The sequence below is a fragment of the Fusarium mangiferae genome (assembly GCF_900044065.1).
Source record: "Fusarium mangiferae strain MRC7560 genome assembly, contig: FMAN_scaffold016, whole genome shotgun sequence".
NCBI lineage: Eukaryota > Fungi > Ascomycota > Sordariomycetes > Hypocreales > Nectriaceae > Fusarium > Fusarium mangiferae.
The window spans coordinates 99583-116541 of NW_024573936.1; the positions used below are offsets into that span (position 1 = coordinate 99583).

The 16959-nt window shown below is 48.4% G+C and overlaps 6 protein-coding genes across 6 annotated transcripts; 3 read left to right on the forward strand and 3 right to left on the reverse strand.

Moving 5' to 3' along the window:
* Positions 1-3172: 3172 nt before the first annotated feature.
* Positions 3173-4441, forward strand: FMAN_10856 (uncharacterized protein; the record flags this gene model as incomplete). Its single annotated transcript, XM_041823632.1, has 1 exon — positions 3173-4441. One exon carries the CDS (start codon positions 3173-3175, stop codon positions 4439-4441), a length of 1269 nt encoding a protein of 422 aa, XP_041689193.1.
* A 263-nt stretch (positions 4442-4704) lies between these two features.
* FMAN_10855 (uncharacterized protein) lies at positions 4705-5841 on the reverse strand (the record flags this gene model as incomplete). Its single annotated transcript, XM_041823633.1, has 1 exon — positions 4705-5841. The coding sequence occupies one exon, from the start codon at positions 5839-5841 to the stop codon at positions 4705-4707; it is 1137 nt and encodes a 378-aa protein (XP_041689194.1).
* An 838-nt stretch (positions 5842-6679) lies between these two features.
* FMAN_10854 (uncharacterized protein) lies at positions 6680-8461 on the forward strand (the record flags this gene model as incomplete). Its single annotated transcript, XM_041823635.1, has 1 exon — positions 6680-8461. The coding sequence occupies one exon, from the start codon at positions 6680-6682 to the stop codon at positions 8459-8461; it is 1782 nt and encodes a 593-aa protein (XP_041689195.1).
* A 195-nt stretch (positions 8462-8656) lies between these two features.
* Positions 8657-10579, reverse strand: FMAN_10853 (uncharacterized protein; the record flags this gene model as incomplete). Its single annotated transcript, XM_041823636.1, has 1 exon — positions 8657-10579. One exon carries the CDS (start codon positions 10577-10579, stop codon positions 8657-8659), a length of 1923 nt encoding a protein of 640 aa, XP_041689196.1.
* An 833-nt stretch (positions 10580-11412) lies between these two features.
* FMAN_10852 (uncharacterized protein) lies at positions 11413-13163 on the reverse strand (the record flags this gene model as incomplete). The annotated part of the gene is made up of 4 exons (XM_041823637.1): positions 11413-12490; positions 12546-12840; positions 12893-13084; positions 13130-13163. 4 exons carry the CDS (start codon positions 13161-13163, stop codon positions 11413-11415), a joined length of 1599 nt encoding a protein of 532 aa, XP_041689197.1.
* Positions 13164-15337: 2174 nt separating this feature from the next.
* FMAN_10851 (uncharacterized protein) lies at positions 15338-16711 on the forward strand (the record flags this gene model as incomplete). The annotated part of the gene is made up of 2 exons (XM_041823638.1): positions 15338-15797; positions 15846-16711. 2 exons carry the CDS (start codon positions 15338-15340, stop codon positions 16709-16711), a joined length of 1326 nt encoding a protein of 441 aa, XP_041689198.1.
* Positions 16712-16959: the final 248 nt, after the last annotated feature.

Genomic DNA, 16959 nt, shown 5'->3' on the forward strand with positions numbered 1-16959 from the left:
TTCAGGATTAACTTGATTCTTTTATCTTATTTTTACTACCGACTCTACACCTAGATGGGGAGGCACACACCCCATACGCACTGACCTCTTACTTTTCCTATCACAAGCTTGATCCGGCTTAAAAGTATTTGATAGGTTCGGCATCATGGCTGGAGAACAGTATCCTACTACAAGTACAAAACCTAATACGGGCGAGCCAATCGCCGTATAGAACGAAAGCTCGGGGGTTCGAGTGCGGGGAGACCGGAGCCGGAGTGATTTAATGGTAGCTTCAAGCGTTGAACGGGTTGTGCTCTGTTCTGGCTGACGGTGTAAGTGATGGATTTCTGATTGATAAGCCGACGAGCCCACTCTGCCGGCAGCTCTGCCGATGCCCGATGCATAGTTTGGAATGGAAACGTTGGGGATTGGTGTAAAGATTATTTGCGCTGTGCATCTCGTGTAAGAGTGGGGCTCGGCTCATTTAGAACACAAGTCTTGGCCAGAGTAGGCTCATAAAGCTCTGCGCTTTGTCCAATGATGGCTAACACAAACTCTTCATGCCACATAAGCAAGCTTAATGCAGATACGTCGAGCCTATGAGATCACAGGCATTAGAATCCATTTTAATATCTGATACGCTCGCAGAACATCTGTCCATGACGTCTCTGTGATCGCATCATCTGCCGTTTCCAGAGCATCCTCGAATTTGTAAAATGAGCTAAATATAGCCACTCGATGTAGCTCTATAAGGTCTAAAGAAGGTATGTTCTTCAGAACCCTGAATGCGTAATTAGTATTGGAATCTTCAAACTTAACTCGACTGGTGTAACGAATCAATTGCGCTTGCGGGTAGCTCTTGGCTTGCTATCACACAATGATCACATTTCTATCCATAGCTAGTTATCTATTATGCAGCATCTCCTCTAAGCATCTTACGTTTAGGCTTGTCGCTGCGGAATGCCCTCCGCACTCGAAGCCATCGCTCCGTGGGAAGGGATCAGGGAATTTCATTGCCAAAGCATCTGTCGAAGTGGTATTCTGACTGTTATGGCTATCTTCACCTTCAAAGTATGCCAAATTACAAGTTCCGAGATCTTTTAATGAAAAAGTTCAATAGCAAGACTTGTAGAGAAGCGGCGGCACCGTGATTGAAAAGTATACTCTGGCGAACAAGTATTAAGAGGACAAAAAGCCCAACCTTCAGAATATCGATATTCCCCTCTATATTGGGACTCATTATTTTGCTGACTTGCATACCGAGGGCTCGCTCAGAGTGCTAGAAATACTCGAATTTCGAGGGAAAATAGTAGGTTGTTCATTCTGGATGCAAATACAATTATAACTTACCCTTTTAGGCTAAGGATCCATCCAACTCGCGAGTGCAAATGATGAATCGCAGAGATTCCTAGACTACCATCTTATCGGTAGCGAAAATTGGTGGAAGAATGCGCCAAAGGTCAGACTATTACTTCTCAGATATAATGCTCCTCCTGCATCATTCCGGGCAAAGGACAATTACCTACCAAGCCATACTAAGTACCAAACCTTCTACCTAAATGTCTTAAACAGAAGGCTAGAGGAGAAAACTGCCGAGAACGACAAGGATATCTTTATAGCGTTTAGACTCCTGGCAGGACGATAGCGCTCACTCTACATTCACCCTTAATCACTACAGGGAAGTGTGTGGATTCTCCAAAGCCAACATTTATTTCATGCTTCGATTTAAATAACATGGATATATATATAATCATAAGGAAGCTTGACTAAGACGGAAAAGCGATTCTCAGCTATGGCATCCCTTGTATAAATCATAAGCCTGATACGAAACTGGAAGGCTCCGGGCATCGAAGCGCGAGACTGGAGAAGATGGTGACCTTGCAAAGGAGATGTGATCAAGTAGAGATTCCACAGAGATTTGGTACACATGACGGTTCTGAAAGGTACCTCCAGGATAGGTTATTGAGCTCGACACCGCCATCTAGCCTGGCAGGATCATTTTTGAGACTGGCGATTCGCTGCAGTTTTGAGGTCAAAATTCATGTTCCTCCTATAGTATTCTGCCAGAATATCCTCTGCTATCCTAAAATCTCACATTGGTAGGCATACTATATATACAGGTCCTAAGTATTAAAGCAGTCTAATACTGCCTCTTATTAAATAGGAGTTAATTATATAAAGTTTTCAGGCTAAGAAAACCTAATTTACAGATAGTCTTATTAAAGAAAGAGTCTATTATTTATATATTTTGGCTTGATTTATTATTTTGTCTGAGTCTAGCATCTGAAACAACATTTGCATCACACTCAGGTGATGCTTACTGAGTTGTTGTGAGACGTAAAGAGTCTGGAGAGCACCTCGTAAAACGTCATTTGCACGAAATGCTGCATGTTTGTTGTTAGTAGGAACTCATGAAATTAAGTTCAACGACGTTGCCAAGCTGATTCAATGTCGTCAGTGTGCATTCCGAGAATGGGACGAGTTGTAAAAACCTGTCCTGAGGGTCCCCGGATATTAATGGATCACATGAGAGATCACGAGATTAAATTACATTTCAATGTTGTGATCGCGCTTGACAGGTGCAATTTACCCTGCCGGTGTTGCCTGGGGACGTACCCGTGAGGAATTTCAATCGTGAATTGCATTGCGTTAAGCTTGATGACACTTACGTTCTGGCGAGATATTCACGAAGCACGGACGACAACAACACTTTCTCACCTCAACCTTTCAACTCATGTACACAAATCAATTGGTTGGTCTGTATTCAGTATTACCTCTCTATAAGTCTCATAGTCTATAGTTTACTTTGAGCATCTCTTGACCTGTCCTCAATTGACAATTGTTGACTCTAGGTTAGAATGCAACCTCGGGCATGTCTACCCCACCTCTTTTACTGGAGAAGACTATCCCAAACAAGTCAAGCCCATAGTGAAATCATGCAGTAATATCGGCTAAGCCCGAACTAGGCACCGGATCATTTGAAACAATGAAGGGGGTAACGTCAAGCGAGCAATGCAACGCATTCCTCGCCCCTTTTGCCCCAAAACCAAACATGGACCTGTAAACAAACACAGAGCAGCCAAAACTTATGACTGCTTTTTACAAGCAGCCAGAAAAATAGTGTGATGCAATCGGTACCTTTGATGCAACCCTTTTGATCTTGGAAAAGAAAAGAGAGTCGTTAGACAAGACAATGGCAGGCAACAAGACCAGCACCAGCAACAGCAACGATAAACCCCTGTGGCGACCGTTGGCCCATAAGCTCTCCAGCCTGATCCCGCTGCGACGCCTCAATAAAGCCAAATCCAAGCCCGACGTCAGGTCCGATCACGCTGCGCACTCCAACGCGTCCGACTTTCGACTTGACGTCCAGTTAAACGGCCTCGAGAGCCTGCGCCTCCCGAGTAATTGGCTCCTCCAGCCCAAGGACGCAGACAAGCAGCAGCAGCAGCAGCAGCAGCAGCCTGTCGACGCGTCGTCTCCGAGACTTAGTCATCACTTTTCGCGGAAGCCAGTTAATCGCAATGAAGGCTCTCGGCCATTGACTTTTATCGACAGCAGCGATGCAGACCAGCGCCACGCTCGGGCATCGGCGCTGGAAGCCCTCAACAGTCCAGATGCGTCGACGACGGCTAGTATTTTGGACCGTGGGCGACCGGTCGAGGCCAGGCATTTAATTCACCAGCCGGTCAAGAACCTCAAGAACCATCGCAAGTCATTGCCTCTAGACCTGGAGACCATGTTCCAGGCTCCTAACGAAGATCACGATTCAAATGCACTACGCACCGCCACTATTCGCCTGGTGCCGAATGAAAGTCTCATCACCACTCCATCTGTAAAGGAATCGCCAAGATGGACTGCTGAGCGCGAGGCACGATTAGCCATGCCCCCACCACCAAGGCCACTCAGCACCAGCCCAATTGACTCATCGTCTACTGCTACACCACCCAAGCCAATTCAAATCCCACGAAACCCTCAATTGGCATTAAAGAGACCCACCAGCCTCGGACCTCCCCCCAAGGCCGCCGAGTCACCCTCAGAAACTCCCCTCGCAAGAGTCAACTCAAAGCGACCAGGCGCACTTAGCGACCGCCTCGCCTGGATGCGCAAGCTAGAAGAGAAAGACACCACCAAACCAAACAACGACCTGACCGCGCTTCAGAAACGAGCTGGCTCCGTTTCCGACAAGCTCGCCATGTTCGAGAAGAAGAACCTCTCCGTCACTTCCGCCTCCTCCAAGCGCCTCCAACTCCCAGCGCGCAACACAAGCAGCCAGTATTCCGCGTCGGTGCGCGAGTCCATCTTCTCGGCGGATGGCAGCGCTTACGCCCCGTCGCCTCGCACGTCGATGGACACGGCGCGGACGTCCTCCGTTATGAGCTATTACGACGATTCGTTCCGAGAGAAACTCGAGTCAATCGTTGGACAAGAGCCTGAGGCGAATAAGCAAGCAGAGGAGTGATATTGATTCCTCACTCAGTGTTCTTGTCGGCGTTGATGCGATCATTACAGATCAGAATGAAGATGATTTAGAATGTATTTATTGATATTATTAGAGCAGGTTTCTTTCATACGATGGCGTTGATGACTTATCTTAGAAATGATTTGAGAGTTGTTTAGATTCTCTTTAATATACTGCACGCAATGTGTCACTTACATCGAGTTGTCTTTGCCACGTTTAGTTATACAAGTTACGTGCATGCTGTAAAGATGATAAGTGCTGTCTCAAACCAATTGATGAAGAACATCCTTTCCGTCTAACCATCTCTCGACATTCTCTGCCTGTTCAGCATACCAATTATTCATAATACCCTCCTCCACGTACCCCATATGCGGCGTCACCAGAACACGACTCTTGTTACCCCTTCCCCAGTTCTGAGACCGCCATGGGCTATCTGCAGGCAGAGGCTCAGACTCAAAGACATCCAGTGCCACGCCGCGGATTAAACCGTCATTCGCTGCTTCGAGCAGTGCCGTCTCATCGATGAGTGCCCCACGGGATGTATTAACCAGTAACGCCGACTTCTTCATCGCCTTGAGTTCCTTGGCGCCAATAAGACCGCGGGATCGCTCACTCAAAACGTAATGCAGAGTGACTACATCAGCAGTTGCAAAGAGCTCTTCCTTGCTCACTGCCTCAAAGGTCTTATCGCCATCCTCGTCCACAATAGGCAAGCCAAGCTTAGCAGCCATTTCATCCGCCCTGGACTGGTCTAAGCTGCTGCTCCAGCACTTGATCTTCATGCCAAAGGCCAAAGACCCGATTCTCGCCACTGCTGCTCCTAGCCTTCCCAGACCAACAACTCCCAGAGTCTTTCCGGATAGACCAATAGCCATATCTGATTGCCATCCACCAGCTTTGATGGAAGCATCATCTGCCGCAATATTTCTCGCCAGAGCAAGGATCATGGCCCAGGCATGATGAGTGGCAGGGTGACTTCCGCCTTTACGGATGTCCTGCTTATGCTGCGTTCCATCACTCCGCCCGCGACCTAGCGCCGAAGCAACAGTGATCCCCAGATCCTTGGCAACTTCAAGGTCAAAGGTCTCAAACTGAGTACCGGTACATAACAGTAGCTTCAAGTTGGGCAATTGGCGTAGGAGCTCGCCAGAAAATGAGGTTCGCTCACGCATGGTGGAGATGATGTCATATGGGTAGAGCTTCTCTACCAGACTTGCTTTTTCATCTGCAGTCCGCCGAGGAAGGTAGGCTTCATATACGTCAATCTGTAGTTTTGAAGGCTGCAAGTGCTCAAAGTGTTTCGCTGAGATGCGAAGATAGTCGTCCAAGACTAACAGGGCGGGTGTTGATGATTTTCCATGCAGGGGAACCCCACGAGCCGTGCGGCCAAGCGAACGCATAGTGGGAAGCATCTCAATTGAATGGTCTTTTAAAGTCTGGGATTTTTCGTCAAAATATTAAAAAAAGATTCATTGACTTCGAATTAAATTTAAATAATTATTAATGATGTGCACAAAACCGTCCTTCTTGATTAAAAGCCGACGGAGCTCGGCTCGGCCGAGTCAGCTCCGAAAGTCCATTAGACTCACCAAACTCAACGCTACCGGGTAAGTATAAAATGAAGATATTTCCATCATGACTGTTCCATTGGCCGCCAACTCATATAAGGTCGAATAACTGACGCAAAACCAGTATTTTCCACGGACATGGCCTATTGTATCATTTTATATCAAACCTGTAACCTTTCACCGATCCTCTAGTGTAGTGAATGTCCAGAAAGCTACCAGACTCCAAGCAAAGTTCGCCACGCTGATGAATACAACCTTTACAACAGGCGCTTTGCAAAAAAGGCAGGCGACATAATGGGGCAATGCCGTTAAATTTGGCCACTGACATGATGTTACAAATAACTCTATTATGTAGACAAAATACATTACTTCGGACACTTGTCCGAACGGTTCCCCCAATGTCCATCGTCATTTACTAAGGTTAAGCTTAATCGTGCTAGCCAACAACACCCCCACAGGATCTAACCTGTACTGAAGCCTTCCCCGCGGGGAAGTGGACTTCGGCAGCTCTTCATGAAGCCGATTGCTGCTGTAATCGGTATATCAGGCACCGAACCTCGGGCTTGGCAGATTTTGTTTACTTATTTAAGCTTGTAACATGCGCTGACTCTCGTCATGTAGGCAGTGCACGGATTCCCAGTCTTGTCGTGTTCCAATGCATCTTTTGCGTATGTCGAGTGCCCTTAGGGCAGCGGGCGTGGCGTTGCTTGCCATCACCGCCACTGCCGCTTCTACCCCAGCCAAGGATTGGACCAGTCTAAAGCTTCTCACCAAGTCTGCTGATGCTCAGGTACAGACAGTTATTGACGGTAAAAATGCCTCATTGACTGGCTCACCGAGATCACTGACGCGTGAGGTTCGTCGACTCGTCACACCATTTGTCTGGCCGAACTCGACCTACTACCACGATGAATCTCTGTTGCCACATATCGAGGAGATGCTCTCTGTGCTGGTAGAAGTTCAGCATGACGACGGGACTTACACTGTCGGCAACCGACACTCTCCTCCGGATACAGGCTTCTTGATCGAAGACTTTGGTATCATGGTACGCATCCTCGAACGCGACAATCACAAGGCGTCGCAACCTTTCGCCAAAGCCATGCGTGGTATTCTCAAAAAGGCTGCACCTGGTCTTGCAAAGGGCGGGATTCATACCCCCAATCATAGATGGAAGATTTGCAGCGCCTTAGCACGCATCTCCAACATCATTGAGGACCCGAGCTTGATTGAGAGGATCGATGAGTGGCTTGCAGAGGGCATTGACATCGACGCTGATGGCATCTACTCGGAACGCAGCCCAAACTACTACTCGGCCGTGTCGAACCCTTCTCTTTTGACGGTAGCCCATGAGCTCAATTACACAAAATTGGTCAGCTTCGTTCGCAAAAACCTTGAGCTTTCCATTGAGCACGCAGAGCCAAATGGTGAGATGGAAACGATTCAGAGCCGCCGACAGGACCAGTCTCAGCCCCCAGGGGACAACATGGGCAACTTTTACCCACAATTCCGCGAGCTTGCTCTGCTAGACAAAAACGGTCGATTCGCTGCAATGGCTCGTCTCATCGAGAAGCGAGTTGGAGCGCAATTGGGCGACTTTCTAGGCAACCTCATAGAACGCCCTGAGCTGGCAGCAGAATTGCCCAAGCCAAAGCAACCATTCTCCGACTTCAAGAAGCACTACAAGTCAGCAGGTCTCGTGCGAGCCAGACGAGGAAAGCTCACAGTGTCGGCATTTGGTGGGTCGGATTGGTATACCATGGACGGAAAGAAGGCCGAGTTCTACAACCGGATGGGCTCGGGCCTTTCGACGAATCCGACCATGTTCCGAGCCTGGAACGGAAAGGCTGTTCTTGAAGCCGTGCGACTTAGTGCTAGCTTTTTCAGCATGGGCCACTTCCGGTCGAATGGCGTTGAGCTCTCCAAGGATGGTACCATCAAGTTGGGGAGCGAGATTGAAGTTCCATACTACCTACCTATTCCAGCCGATGAACGTGACGACAACGGGACATATGCGCTGTCCAAATCGGTCGATGGTCGTTTTTACGCTATGCTTGACTTTACGAACCGCCCAACCAGTGTTCGTCGTCTCAAGACAGATGTTGAGATCAAGCCAACGAAGAAGGGATATGATCTCGATTTTGAGGTTACAGGAGAGGACAATGTGGAATTGACTTTTGAACTGACCTTCAGAGAGGGTGGAAAGTTCAAGGGAGTGAAAGAGATTCTTGATAGCGATAACACAACCATATACCATCTCATTGAAGGAAAGGGAGAGTATAGTATGGGCGACGACAAGATCACCTTCGGGCCAGGAAATGGAAAGGGACCAATCGCTGCTGATGCTGGTGAGCAGTACAGTTGGCACGGTGGTAATCTCACTTTACAAGGGAGCCATGTTTACATCACAGGCAAGACGCCACTGAAGTATACTCTGAACCTCGGCTTTGCTTAGATAGACCAAACAAGAGGCAGCTCTTGAGTGAATTACAGGGAAACATTTAGATCAATTACATGTAGCAGATAAGCATCACAATATTACCATCTCATGAGGCAGAGTAGTTTATATCTCAAACATTACTTGGTATTAGTCTTCGTCTAAGATCAGCTCAACATTAATATACATTACGACCACTTGTCTCATAAACATTTATTCCTCAAGCTCAGCCAACATGACATCAGCGGCCTTCTCAGCAACCATGTAGGTCGACACAGCTGTGAAGGTACCAGGGATACGAGGGTAAACCGAAGCATCAACAACACGAAGACCAGCGACACCTCGAACCCGGAACTTGGAGTCGAGAACCGCCATCTTGTCATCATCAGCACCAATGGGGCAAGTCGAGGAAGCGTGGTGACCCCAAGCAACATCCTTGACATAAGTCTCAATGTCCTTCTGAGAAGTGACGCCGGCACCGGGAAGAACCTCAGTTACGTTGACAGGCTGGTTGGCCAGTGCGCTGCGGGTAAGCTCGACGGCCTCGTACAGGGCCTGGAGATCAGCAGAGGAGTCGCCGTTTCCAGTGTCGAAGTAGTTGAAGGTGATGGCAGGCATGTCGAGAGGATCGGCGGACTTGAGGAGGACTTCACCAGCGGTGTTGCGAGGGTGAGCCTTGAGGATGGCCCATGAGAACCAGTTGTGCTCGATGGTGGCGTTGACGGCGTACTGAGGGAAGTATCCTCTGAAGTTGACGGGGCCACCGAAAGCAAAGATGTCAAAGTTGTCCTTCTCAGCAGTGGAGCTCTTGTAGAACATGGTGGCAGCAAGACCGGAAGAGGAGTAGATACCGTGATCGCCATCAACGGGAGCTTTCCAGCGGTCGACACAGGGGTCCTCATCAGTGTAGAGACCGAAAGTGCAGCCATCGAAGGATGTGAAGTTGTTCTCGAGAGTTCCCTGGACGGAGATCTCGTAGTGATCTTGCAGGTTGGTGCCAACACCGGGAAGATCAGAGACAACGGGGATGTCGAACTTCTTCAGCTCATCAGCAGGTCCGATACCGCTAAGCTTGAGGATCTGAGGAGTGTTGTAAACACCGCCAGCAACAACAACCTCACGAGAAGCAGTGGCGTTACCATGGGTACCAGCAGCACCAGTGGCGAGAGGGCTAGCCTTGTAGAGATGCTTGCCGTCAAGGAACTCAACGCCATTGGCACGAGGGGGCTTGGAGTCATCGAAAGTAACCTTGGTGACGTAGCAGTTGGTTCGGACATCGAGGGGATACTTCTTTGTACCGTTGGAGTGCTTGGCATCGCGGACAGAGAGAATAAACTCACGGGGTCCAATACGGCTGGCATCCTTGGTAGACAGGGGGATCTGGTAGAAGCCAGCCTCCTGGTCACGAGCCAGAGTATCGGCGTTGGCATCGTCGGCAAGCAGACCATCCAAGGTGATGTTCTTGCCGCTCATCTCAGTAAGAGCAACGGCACCTCCCCCGAGAATGCTGAAAAGCTGCTCGTCGTTGAGGGGAATGCTGAGGGGAGCAGTCTCAGTGCTGAGCCAGCCATCGTAGCCGTGGCCAGCCTCGCCTGCAGGGCGGTAGTTGTTGTCCTCAGCCTTGACAAAGTACTTGCGCATGTTATCCGCTGACCAGGAGTCATCACCGGTCAGAGAGGCGATGTACTCAAAGTCAGACTGGTGGGGGTACACGGCGATCAAAGCATTGTGAGCTGTGCAGCCACCAAGAGCTTGGGTGCGGGGGTACAGAGTACCCTTCATCTCAGCTCCCTCAGGGGGGTTAAGACCAGTGTACTCTCCGTTGGGGGTATCATAAGTGGTCTTGTAGTCACGAGCTTGTCGCTCATCATCAGCGTAGTGACGAACAAAGAAGTTCCACGAGATCTCAGGATCCTCGGACGCATTGGCAGAGTAGGCAGGGACGGTGTAGTTGAGAGAGGCATAGTCGTCACCGGCCTCGATGAGAAGGGTCTTGTGACCAGCCAGTGCGAGACGAGCAGCCAGAGGACCTCCTCCAGCGCCGGAGCCAACGACGATGTACTCGTAGCCTGTGAGGGCGACGGCGCACACGGAAGCTGGGGCGGCCAGAAGGCCGGCAAAGAAGGCGTGTCTCATGATGTATTAAGTAAGATCCAATCAAAGAGTGTTATAAATGAATGACGTCCCTGTGGCCGTGGTGGGTCAACGAGGGAGAATGAAGGAATGACTGTAATGAATGGATGGTGAGGAACAGCATAAGTCGGCTGCAACTTGCTATTTATCTATCCATCAATACGGAGTAGAATCTCTTAGTATCCCGGTTTAAACCAGGGGAGGTCTCGTTGAATGTAACGACCTCGGCATTCAGTCCAGAACAAGTCAGGGGTCAACTGCACCACCAATTCCCCATTATACATACATAACCAATAGCTACCAGACGCAACGTCGAGTGCAGAATCTACAGGCTTGGCTCACACATGGCATAGCAGGCAGTGCAATACCACCCCAACGAACAAACCAGACCAACTACCACGAACGGCATAGCCTCGGCTCACACTAGCTGCCTTTCCGCCCATCCCCGAACATGGAGCTTGGCCCGGGTTCCACTCCCGCGGGATCAGAGTACATAACCGGGGCGTTGAGCCGCACGCCGTTACATGCACCAACCAGAACCATCGAAACCCCCGCTGCAGGGGGCGTTGCATCGAGGATCGGCGGCTAGGGTTCAATTCCGCAGCTCGACCGTTTTCTCCCGACCATAATTTTGGAGGGGGCCTTTATGCGGTGCAGAATATAGGCAACTGGTCCGTTCGCCGGGCTTAAGCAAAGCCGTTATGCGCAAGGATAATAAATGAGATGCGGTCATAATTCTAGTGAAGACGAATATAGCCACCTACATCCGATTCTAATGCCGGGCCCAAGACGCAGGAGTTGTAGTTCTAGAAAACGTCTCCTGACTTGGCTGCAACCTATTCCTCCCTCAGCTTCTTGTTCTTCCCAGAAAAGCTCTCCTCAACTATCTTATTCTGACGAACAATCTCATCCCTCGCCCCCTCCCACGTTTTTCTCTTCCCCGTCTCAAAGTATCGAAACATGTGAGCTGTCTCTACACCGTGATTCATGAGGTTGTACATCTGTCTATCCTTCCACCAGAACTTCCACCCTGCCAATCCCCACCCAAGGTTCTCCATTCCCGTTCCCGCTTGTTGATGCATCCAGGGTTGGAACTCATATTGTTTGACCATGCTCACATCGAGATGCGGCTCTCGGGCCCAGTTTGCTGCAACCCATTTTTGATGGTCGTCAACCCATTTCTCCATCTCTTCGTAAGACGGTAGCTTGCTCACGCCTCGCCAAATGTTCGAGATAGCCATGTTCATGACATCGCTGAATGAGAAGCCATTATTTTTGCCATATGCTGAGTAACATAGCACAGCGCAGCTGTCCGCGTATTTCGGGGGAAAGACATTCATGTATAGGCGCTGAATGGCAGGTCCCTGATAAGTCGATGAATTTGGCACGCTCTTTTCGACGAAAGGAGAGACAGAAAAGTCGGCACAGTAGCCTGTAGTCAAGATAACGCTGTCCACGTCATCCACGACAGTCCCGTCATCAAACTCGATTGACCGTCCGCCCAAGAAACGTTTAATTCCATGCAGACTCGTCAAGCTACCGTCTTGCAAGTGAGGTACGATATCTTGAATAAGACCCGGTAATCGCAACGTCGGGTTACGGAATGACTGTATCCGCCATTCCGGGTCGAGTTTCACATCTGAGAACTGCGACGAGAGAAGTCTGGCTCCCCAGCCCGCCAAGTATCTGTAGAAATTAGGTATGTTCTTTGCCATCCACTGAGTAATCTGGCGACGTCTCCACGAGACTATTAAATCTGTCGGCCGTCCTTTACGCATGCGCTTGACCATCATCTGGCCGCTTCTATGGGAGAGGTAGACCCTTTTCGCTGTGCTGATTACTTGCGGCGTGATCTCGCCTGTTGTCGTGGATAGGCCGAGGATCACCACTGTTTTGTCCTGGAACGCTTCTGGGCTAGAGATTACTTGTTAGTACGGTCGAGAGAACTGCGAATCATGGTACCACGAACCTTCGGTATTGCTGCGAATGTATAATCTCCCCATCGAATTTATCCTGCCCCGGAAATATCGGCATTACTCTTTTAGTCTGATAACCATGACAGAAAACGACCTTGTCAAATAAGCGAGACTCTTTTTCGCCCGTTCCGACTTTCTCAACCTCCAATATCCACCCGCTATCGTCGCTGTTGCGGTTGACGACTTGAACACTGCTGTTGAACGAGATATGCTCCGTGAGCTTGAAGTGCTCCGCGTAGCTCTGCATAAACTCTTGGAAGTTTGCTGCGCTGAGATAGACGGGATACTCTGGATGAAGTAAGCATGCATCATGATATCAGTGGAGCCTGGCCCGACTTACTGTCTGGTATTGGAAAATCGGTAAATCCACAGGTATACTTGCTGATGTTTGCACTCGTAGACGCTAATGCAGTGGTCCATCCATTATTTGCATCATATGCCCACAATCCTCCGACAGAACTGCGTCTCTCAAACAACGTCGCGTTGAAGCCATCTTGGAGAAGCTGCTTGAGCATGGAAATGCCCGTAGGACCTTGACATGTTAGAGATCAGTATGACATATCGCACGATTACTTACCGGCGCCTATGATGGCAACACTGACGTGCTTCATTTTGTCTTTCGTCCTATTTTACGTACGCGTAGTTTCGAATGAATATGAAGGTGCTGAAAAGGCGAGGCCTGCGTGGTATTTATGATGCCTTATCAAAGGATCACACATTCAATTAGCCGATTGGCAAGTTCGGAATGTAGCGCTGTTCATTGGCTGTGCGCTGCACGAGGCTAATTTCTTACATGTCATCATTGGTCTTGCTGGGATCGGCATTTCTGACAAGCTTCCCACTGCAACCTTGGTAGGCATTTCACTCCGGATCTTGCGGAAGTGATCAAACCTCAAAGAACTGCCGGTATTAGACTTGCAGCAGTTTAATATAATGCAAGCACATCTTTATCTATAATGACGACCTGTAATTTCTTGATAAATTAATCGGCCAACTAAACGGAGAATGTGTATACATTGCGCTATATCGCAGGACAAGTACGTGAGTCCATCTTTGACTGCGAGTCTTGTTCTTGCACTGAATAATAGGCGACAAAATGTTGTAACTCTTGCCCTAAGCCGTCTTAAGCCTAACCATGAATCGTCTTTGCAGAAAGTCCAACTGGTTAGTCCAGGGGCCTCTTCGGACATAGAGAAGCTATTCAATATGCGAACTTATAAATATCCCGGATCTTCTCGATGAATAGATTAAAGATAAGATAGTTCTGTAAGGTGATACTCCTGGTTAGAGGAAAAATTAAATCCGACCGACCAACTTTAAATGGAAATTAAGCAGCATTGATACTTTATTTCATGAGACAAGGTAAGTACGACTGAGCCTCAGCTGACATCAACTCACTATTTGTCGCTTAAGATAAGGCAATATTAGCCACGACCCATTTACCATCTTTTTGGTGTTTTTTGCCATTGAGGCCTGGGGGGTAAAGCCTCTTTCAAGCTCTTAACCTTATCACAACTATTAACCATCTCAGCACGCACAGATGGCCGTAACAACATCCTGATCATGGAGAGTGTTATTAGAAAGAAAAATCTATTGATACATAGCTAGCTAAGTCACTATACAGTGGACAAGCAACGCAGGAAATGGTGTAGTATGATACCGAAAACTCAAGATTCATGATGTCATCCTAATGATTCTAGATGAATTCAAGTCCGATCTAGAGGAAGCTCTTAGTGCTGGTGAGAAATGTGCAATACAAGGTGCACTAAAAGGATCAAAGAGTAGAATATCCAAGTGTCAAAGGAATTCGGCAAACGCGGCTCTAGTTAAGCTCCAGTTCTGAGGCTCGGTTACCTGCGTAGTTTCATCTGACTAGCGAGCCATAATTGCTTGTAGCTGCTTTTTCCCACCGTTGTGCCGTTGCACTTGCGTGCCAATGTGGCTGAGAACTCAATGGCTTGCTAGGGGAGTAAGTTTGGCATCGGTAACAGCAGTGGCTTTTTGAGTCATTTGCGTACTACTAGCGGTCTGTTTGATCTATCAAGGTTTTGTATTACTCATGACCTTCAAGCAAGGTATTGTTCGTATTGGCTTGAAACTGCCGTTCAGCAACAGTCTCTTCATACTTATTCAGTCTCTTGATAATATACTGGCTTCTATGCTTGGAGACCTCGCTTATGCTTAGCTCAAATGGAGTCGTCTGTCTCGTCTGTTGTGAGAGCCTTTAAGAGGTTGTTATGAATTGAGTTTGTGAACATTCCAGGCAAGACAGCGGTTTATACGCCACTCGCTTATTACGCGCTTGTCATCGCGGGGACGGTACAACGGCCCCCCATGATGAATATCACCAGATACGACTAGAAAATGCCTCAAGGTTATATACACTTTGAGGCTGAGCTAATTGCTTTTAGTAATAATCTATGTATCTAAATAGCCAAGTGCTGAGAGAGATCTCTAACTGGTAAAACTCAATTGCATTGTATTTTACACTAAGTCATAATAACAATTTGCAGTCGCTATTTGATCCTTCACGTGGTAGATGCAGGAATGATGTGGCTTAGGGTCTAATTAAATACTAATATCGCCACATTTTCATCTCATTCCAAGGCTCTTATGCAGCGCTAAGAGATATTTCCAGTGCCGACAGCAGTTATAAATTCAACACCTCCCTCCAACAATCCTGTTACCGGAGGACAAATTCAAAGTACATTGTGGATCCCGAAGACACATCAAATGTCCCCTTCTCCCTAGTCTTCCCAACCATTACTTAGTAACCCTTCGCACTATGTTATCCAAACTCCTTCCCCTTATATTAATCGCAAGCGCTCTTGCAGCGCCGCAAACTCCTCTCCCATATGCCAATGAGCCAAATCGATGCGATGCCACTTGTCAAATCGCCTACCGACAGGTGCTAGCTATGGAGGCAGAACGATGGGTCAACCAAGATATCACCACTGATTCCTTCTATTCAACCCCCTCAAATGTGTCAAAGTATTCGACTGCAGATATACTAAAATGGGAAAAGATTCCATCTGAACAGGCTTACCGGCGATGGACTGTCCCTGCTGGCATATCTTTGATTCGTTTCTTTTACATGTCTGAGGATATTAAGGGGAAACCTCTTCCAGCTACTGGCATTGTGCTTATTCCATACTCCAATCCGCAGGGGAATAAGCCATTCCGTACTGTTGTTTGGACGCACGGAACAGCTGGCGGAACCCGACAGTGTTCACCATCGAACCATCGTGCACTGCTCTATGGCTAGTCAGCTCCGTTTGCTCTAGCCCTTGCAGGCTACGTCGTTATCGCCCCTGACTACGCAGGCCAGGGAAGCGAGGCCCAGGGCTTTATGTACGAGGCTGGCATTCTCCATGCAGCAGATGCCAGCTTAAGCGTCCAGGCTGTACGCAAAGCTCTAGGCAGCAAGATTACAAAGGAGTGGGTTGTTATGGGCCACAGCGAAGGTGGAATGTCTTGCTGGCGCACCAATGAGCGAGAGGCAAAGCCGGAGGCTACAGGCGGCCTAATTGGGGCGGTTTGTGCTTCTCCTGGCCTTGTCCCAAGCAAGATTATCGCTGAAATGATCCGTCGTGCCGGAGATGGACCTGCTGGAGACTTCCTCTCTTCCCTCATGCTACAATCGGTTTCAAGGATCTACCCCTCTATCAAAGTTGAGGACTATGCTTCTGATATCCTTCTTGCCCGGATGCCTCTGGCCGACCAAGGATGTTTCTATACTTCAGCTGCCCTCTACAGCAACCTAACTGTCAGTCAACTCTACAAGAACACTAGTTGGATTCAACACCCCGATTTCATCAAGTGGGAGACAATCTATAATGGTGCAGGGCCTCATAAATTGGCAGCTCCATTGCTTGTGATCCAAGGCGCTGAAGATCCCTTGGTATACCCTGACACTTCTGAGGAGGCCTTTAACGAAACGTGCAAAGAGTTTGCAAGCTCGACGACTGCTGAGTATAGGCTATACCCAGGCCTTGGTCACGGTGCGGTTCTCCCAGCTTCACAGCAATACTTCCTTTCCTGGATTGAGGATCGATTCAACAAGGTCTCTCTCAAAAAGGGTTGTAAGAAGCTGAGTTTGACACCCGAAACCGACAACTTTTCCCCAGTTAATGATGAATGGGTTGCAGTACTTAGTTAAGAGACTTTGCATAGCTTACGGCTGGGAACGAACTAGTGAATGGTAGGTCATATGCAAAGACGTCAATATACTATCGTTATTATCTACAAAATTTGAATGGATATCGTTTGGCAACGGTAGATTTCTGCAATTAATCGATCATGGAGTCTGTCCTGCCCAAGTATTTCAGGGGAAGAAGTATAAGAGGAAATCCCCCGCCGAGATGGGCAATTCGTACTGACTAGTAAGTATAAAATGCTCAATACTAG